This window comes from Gymnoscopelus microlampas, assembly GCF_963454915.1.
Source record: "Gymnoscopelus microlampas genome assembly, chromosome: 19".
In the NCBI taxonomy this organism is placed as follows: domain Eukaryota; kingdom Metazoa; phylum Chordata; class Actinopteri; order Myctophiformes; family Myctophidae; genus Gymnoscopelus; species Gymnoscopelus microlampas.
The window spans coordinates 38,327,766-38,335,252 of record NC_139956.1 but is presented as its reverse complement, the minus strand read 5'-3'; the positions used below and the strand labels follow the sequence as shown (position 1 = coordinate 38,335,252).

Genomic DNA, 7,487 nt, shown 5'->3' with positions numbered 1-7,487 from the left:
CGATGTCACGGTTGCTATGGTAGCAGAGATCAAATTCACGTATAAAACCTGAAGGTTTTTGTTTTTTGTGATATTGCCTTTTCCAAATAGAAATGATAAAATAAAGCTAATTACAAATGCATGCTTACATGAGCTGTTATCCATGACTGACTGACTCTACAGCGGATGTGTCTGCCTCTCCTTACTGTTAATCTCTAACTATAACTTGCTGAACAAACTCCCAGAAAAATGCTGCTTCTCTTATTTCTTTTAAAACACAACTAAAGACATTTCTGTTTGCCGCTCCCTTTGATTGAGTGTTCTGTCTAAAGCACGTTGAATTGCTTTGTTGTTGAAATGTGCTGTACAAATAAGACTGCCATGTCTTTCCTTGCCTTGCCTTGAATGCCCCCAAGACGCTTGTGATAATAGATTCTATGCACAGCAGCCATATTGGAAAGTAATTGGGCCTCTTCTTACTTCCTTCACAGGTGTTACCAATGATACTAACGAAGGATGTTCCATTCTGGTCAGGGTGCTGATATTGTGCATGTTGGCTCACTAGAAACACTCCATTTTGGTTCCCAAATGGCCCCTTATGGTGGGTGTGTAACTCTGAGAGTGTACAAATGGAACCAAATGGACCCTTGCGGTTCCATTTGGTTCCATTTGTACACTCTCAGAGTTATAGGGGTCCTTGAAAATAAGACAACCAATATGCCACACTAAATGGAACAGAACCTTAATTAGTATCATTGGTAACACCTGTGAAGGAAGTAAGGAAGGGGCCCAATTCATTCCCAATATGGCTGCTGTGCATAGAGCATATTAACAGAAAAGATTATTTATTGCGTGCCGTAGTGGACCTTTGTGAATAATGGTACTGTACCTTGGTTACGCCCAAGTCTTTTACCTTTATACTGTAATGATCAGTGTTCATAATCATTCAGCCAATTACACAGTGGAACTCAAATCGCTCGCATAACGTCTTATACAACCGTCCACTGTGCTGTGCAATAAAACACCAAGCAACTCTGCAGAAGTAAGCCCCAAAATATCCATGTAATTTGATAGATCTAATTGTGTGTTCTCCAATGCAGGTGCACAAAAGGAGCTCTCTTTATTAAGGCGGCACATTGGCCGAGACCAGTGGTGTAAAGTAACTAAGTACATTTACTCAAGTACTGTACGTAAGTAAACTTTTGAGGTATTTTTTTACGTTACTGGAGTATTTCCAATTTCCAGTACTTTTACTTCTACTCCACTACATCTCAGAGGCAAATATTGTACATTTACTCCACTACAATTATTTGAAAACTTTAGTTACTAGTTACTTTGTGGAATTTGATTATATACATTTCGCCCATTTGAAAATAGCCGATGCGACGCGTTGTGATGAGCTTGTAGATCTGCTATTTTCAAAGGTTTTTTATACATTCGAAAACTTATTTTCGAATGTAATTCTGCATAATAAGTATACTTTCTACTTTTGGTACTTTAAGTACATTTTGATACCATGTACTTATACTTTTGTACTTTTACTCAAATAAATGTTGAATTCCGGACTTTTACTTGACTTTTTTTTCTAATTTTCTGTTTCCAAATGAGTGGAGGTACTTCAGTGGTCTACTGGCAGTGCGCACAACACATTTGCCACTGATTGGTCCAGCGGTTTGTGCGATTAGCTCCAGATGCACAGACACACAGACACACAGACACACAGACACACAGACACACTGACCCCCTTTTCACATTTTCAGCGGGGGTCGTATGATGCATAAATGGCCAGTTCCACAAACAGCAACGCTTTGTGTCTTGACTTAGTGAATTCTCACCGTTGAGGACGAGTGGCGCGGCTCGTTTCACCCGCATCTGTGTGTTGACCATCTGGGGCCGCCCGGTCTTCTTGGAGCTCCGCTGGCGAGCCACCACCTTGGCCACGTGGGCCGTCTCACTGGCCACCGAGGCCAGGTACACCGCCTGGAGAGAACACAATATAGAGAGGGTGAGCGTGACGTGACACGGGGACAGCAGTAGGCCTGTCACAATTATTACATAATCGCCTAATTGCAATTATTTGAGATAATCGCAATAATTTCAGATAATCACATTTTTTTTTGGCATAAAAGCAATAGTAATCACTTTTTAGCTTGTAGATCGGCTATTTCCACTATTCAAGTTTTTTTATAAAGTATAAAAGTTATTAAATTATGTAAGTTATTTGTCATATCTGCCCTGTGCACCGTTTGTTTACGAATATTCACAATGTTTACGTCAAAACGCAATTAAATGGTTAATCGCAATTATTTGAGCGACAACTAATCGTCAAATAAAATGTCATAATGTTGACAGCTCTAGACAGCAGTAGCAGACCCATGCAGAATCACTGCATGGGTCAGTAAGCTATCATATCGCTCTGGCTGCCAGATATTTCAGATCATTTTTGTCATCGACCTCATGGATCTTTGCTGTTGTCATAGTAACCGGCGTTTTAGATGACTTGGATTTAACCACTTGAGTCCTATTTTTTATGCTTAGTTATCGGGCAGTGTTTCACAAAACAGTGAAAATAGCAGATCTACAAGCTCACAATAGATTTTTTGGGGGGGGATATCTAAAATGAAATGAACATTTTCAAATTAAAATCTAATAATTATATATTAATTATAATAACACAATAGGGACACCATGGGTTGAAAGTGAAAGTGGTTAGTGCCAACTGCACTGACTTTGAATTGAGACAATGGCTAATGATTTCATTCTAAAAACAAGCAAGACCTTTGCACAACTACAAAACTACAGGTACGTTGGAGTATAGACCAGTGGTTCTCAAACTTTTTCATGTCAAAGACCCCCACAATGTTATGAATTTGGCTGCGGACCCCCATCTTCAAAATATGTTGTGCCAGCGTCCTCCAGAAGCAAAGATTTGAGTAAAAAAAAGCACATCCACAAGCCAATAGCCAAGGTATAGAATATGGTTAAAGTGGTTAAAATTAGTGTGACTGGCTCACTTAATTATAATGGGGAGCAGTGGGGACCCCCTGGAACCATCCCCAAGCACCCCTGGGGTCCCCGGCCCCCACTTTGAGAACCAATGGAGTAGACCAAGGGCTGATCAACGCAGAAGAAAAGCTCTGACATTCTTCAAATGCAAAAAAATAAGGTTTTAATGCGAAACACAACGTTTTGAGTCCGGAGACCTTCATCAGGTTATCTATTTATAACCAAGATAACCTGACGTCTCCGGACCCAAACGGTGTGTTTCACATTAAAACTAATGATTCAATCCTGCCATATTCTGAGGTAAGTGGCTATTTTTGGGATGGATTCTATCTAGACGGCATTCTGAGCGCACACCTCTGAGATGAAGACAGCTTCATGTGGGGAGAACTGGCGAGAGAAAGTGTGTCAAGTGTATGTGAGTCTGCTGCCACGCGTACGTTTGGGTGTGGGCACATGTGCTTGCATATGTTTTTGCACATGCAATGGGCATTAAACATCCATCCAAACATGAATTCAGCGTCTTGTTTTCAGTCCACTCATCATCCATCCATCATCATCATCATCTTCTGCTATTACTGTACAAAAGCATCATTCAACCCGTTTTGTTGTATTGTTCTGCATGTTTTTTTTACCATACTGTCCATGCCTAACAGAAACAAACGTTACAGTATCACCCGTATTGCCTCCAAAATCATCGGACTTCCCATACCCACACTTCCTGATATGAACAATAAGGCCATCACACGCTTAGCACTTTCGATAACAAATGACACTGATCATCCCCTGTATCGCTACTTTGACCTCATGCCATCTGGTCGGAGATACAGAACCTTAAAGTGGAAAAAGGTTCGTTTTAGCAGGAGTTTTGTCCCCTCAGCAATCGCGGCATTAAACCAACTGCCCCGTCCATAGGAGGGTTTTCTGTGTACAGTGGGTACCTCATGTCTTTGTCTTTGTGATGTTTTTGTTGTTATGTTGTTATGTTGTTTTTGTTGTTTTAACGAACAGACCTATGAAGACAATTTTCCCCTTGGGGACAATAAACATTCTCATTATTATCCAGCCAACATGTATGTAATTTATGTAAAATGTGAATGTAACATGAATGTATTTTTTTCACGTTCAGGGGCAATCCGAGTGGTTAGGGTGGATATTATAAGGGCACAAATGGCATGCCCTTACATTTACATTTCATGTGTGTCTCCCTCCACTTTCACTGTTAATTAAAGACTTGATAGAATAACTATTAACTATCACTCAGTCTATACTTCTATCTAACCATCCATCCAGCCATGGAAAGATTAAGTGGAAGAACTGTGTAGTGTGAGTTTATTGAAAGATGTAGTGTGGGTAAACGTACCCAGTCGACCATTCTTCACCATTACATTCCATTATCCATCATACATCATCTATCCTTCCATCCTTCTATCCATGATCCAGAATAGAACGATCCATCCACTTTCACTGTCAAAGGCCTGATAGTAATAACTGTCATTCAGTCCATCCTTCTATCTCTAACCATCCATCCATGGAAAGATTAAGTGAAAGAACTGTGGAGTGTGAGTTTATTGAAAGGTGTAGTGTCACTAGTGTGTGTGTAAATGTCCGTCTGCCCAGCCAGCCAACCATCCATCACCACAACATTCCATAATCGTGCTTATATCCATCCATCCGGATTGCTGAGGTGGAGCACAACATCTACCATCGGCTCCCAGTACTTGCCGCTCTACTTGCCACACCCAAATTGTGCTACTCATACGTTGAGTTGGCGGTGCCCGGGATCTAAATCATGACATTATGGTCCAAAGGCGACTGTTCTACCTGAGCCTGAGCTATACCCGGACAAGTGACTAAACCAGGGGTCTTTAACCTTTTCAGGCCAAGGACACCCTAGCTGAGAGAGAGATGGAGCAGGGACCCCTTCTATATCGTAACATTGTGTTTCAGATAAACGTTTGCTGCTCTTTTTTTTCCCCTCTGCACCTATAACTCTTTGCCAAAAATAGCCGATCTACAAGCTCACAACGCCTCGCAGCGCGAGGCGTTGTGAGCTTGTAGATCTGCTATTTTTTGGCTAAAGCTCTCCTCAGAAAAGGGATGCTAGGGTTCAAGTGGTTAAGGTAAGAAAAAAAAATCATATCACACAAAGATTTGGCGGACCCCCTGTAGTAACTCTGAGGACCCCCTAGGGGTCCCGGACCACCTGTTGAAGACCCCTGGACTAAACACCCACCCAGCCCTTGTTATCCCCTCACCTCTCCAGATCGGTTGCGCTCCACGCGCACCACGGCGGGCATGCTGGCCAGCAGGGAGTCCAGGTGGTTGTGACCCACCAGTTTGTGCGGGATCTGCTCCCCCGTCAGCTCCTTGTACTCCGCCTGCAGGCGGGACAGCGACACGCCGCCCTTGTTGGCCTGGAGCACGGCCCGAAGCATCTTCTTCACCACTTCCACGTCAGCCATCTACAACAACAACAACAACAACAACAACAACAACAACAACAAAGTTGTGGAAAAAAAGTCAAAAATTGTGTATCGATACACAATTTTAACCCATTGAGACCTGAGGCCGATTCTAAAAAATAATCATGCCAAGGACCCCCAAAATGATATGTATTTGGCCGGGCGGACCCCCCCCATCTGAAAATGTTTTGAGCCAGGGACCCCCAGAAGAGAAGATTTGTGTTAAAGAATTATTAAAACCAAATTCTAATCATTCGCTTATCATGCCCAAAATAGGGGCGGCAGCCAGACTGAAAGTGGTTAAAAATCTAGACACGTCAGCTGCATATTTGTCGATAACGAGGTTGTCAAAAAAGGTAAATAAAGACCGACATATTGGCCAAAACAATATATCAGTCTGGCTCTAAGCACAATACAAACAGTAAATGCAACTTAGATGTGTGTGTCTAGCCTAGATAGTCCAGGCGTTTCGGGCCAGAATCGTGCACTTTACGATACAAGCATGAAATTTGGCACACAGTTAGAGCATGCCATAAGGAACATTTTTGGCTATAGGGCCATCGCAGATTTGTCCTATGGTAACCATGGCAGCCATTTTCCAAAATGGCCTCCATCTGCTGTTATTTTACCAATAACTCAGGTGCTAGACCACCTAGGATCTTGATTCTGGTGACTAATCCTACATTTTCAAGGATGAGGAATACAGCGGTACTATTTACAACATTCTACTACCTAACTACATGTATCTGGCATTCAGTTAATTAAATAATAGTAAACCCATCAAAATATGTAATGATGTAGTACAGTAGATGTTTTCAAACTGACACGTGTCAAGAATGCAGTACTTCACTGTTTCTTTTATTAGTAGTAGTATTGCATAATTATTTTCAATGGACTATAAGACACAACAAAGGCAGAGTACTCATGAGTCATAGCCTAATGGCATATAGACCAATTATTTGTTTACCAACATTGAGACTGGACGCACAGGTGATTGTTTCACACAATAAATTCTCAACCTGTTGTTTTGGGGTGCGCTGATTTCAGCACACCCCAACCCCCTCTTGTGTGTTGGCTAGTGAGGCGCGTCCTAGCGAGACCTGATAGAATGGGTTTCATTGCGCGCACACTGGTTCCGCGCAGACTGGTTCTTATCAGTGTGACGTCGACTGTTAAGGGGTCTATTCAATAAAGCCAGATAATCTACACAATGTTAGTTGCACAGTCCACCACAGTAGCTAAGGGCAGTACACTGAAGTGCTGCCTTAACACATCTGCATTGTCCACTGCATCCCTTTTTGCAACCACAGCGGAGGAGTTCCCGAAAGGCCAGGCTCGCTTCTGTGTGGTCCCGTGCACTTCCCATCCTCCTGTCAAAATTAGAATCAGCTTTATTGTCAGATCACAGGTTTACAAGTGTAAAGAAGTGGATTAAATTATTTGTATTCACCTGTCTCCTTCCTCTTCCACCCCCATTCACCTGGGGATGGGAGTTCAGGGGCTGCAACCATCGCCTGTCCCCAACAGTGGCCAGCTTGGTAGGCTGCCCTCTTTGTATGTTGAATCAGTGCAGCTCGTGTTGGGGGGAGTCCATCAATTGTTCTGCCCTTCTGGGTGAATAGCTGCTTCCGTGCCCGCTCACTGATGCCTGGCCGCTAGTGCGGTCATAGAGCAATACCACAAATCGCTCCAGAGGCTCCATCCAGTCATCTATTTTGTCTGGGATGGCAGCTAAGGAACTGAAGGCACATGTGACGTCACCATAGTTTTTCCAGGTCTCCCATGCCGTCTTCTTGCCTCTGCCTCCAAAAGATGACACTGTGTCACATCCAGTGAAGGCATGGAACATGGGTAAGGCTAAGCATCGATCTGGGCCTAATGCCCTTGCCATCTCATGAGCTGCTAAGTTACGGAAACTTTTCCCAGTTCCAAAAGCAACCCACAGCTCAGTCAAGTGGAGGCGTTGGGCTGACGTTACTGCCAGGACCATGTGCCTATTGTCACCTTGCTATACCCTTTCTTCACAGCATCTTCTAGGTG

General features: G+C 43.0%; 1 protein-coding gene across 1 annotated transcript in view; it reads right to left on the bottom strand.

The window, feature by feature from the left end:
• The window catches only part of tdrd7b (tudor domain containing 7 b), a 49,549-nt gene that overhangs the window by 39,304 nt on the left and 2,758 nt on the right, over positions 1 to 7,487 (bottom strand). The window contains exons 2-3 of the mRNA XM_084042651.1: positions 5,241 to 5,447; positions 1,815 to 1,959 (exon numbers count right to left, since the gene is read on the bottom strand). Of these exons, the coding sequence (XP_083898777.1) occupies positions 1,815 to 1,959; positions 5,241 to 5,447 (352 nt within the window). The remainder of the gene's footprint in view (positions 1 to 1,814; positions 1,960 to 5,240; positions 5,448 to 7,487) is intronic.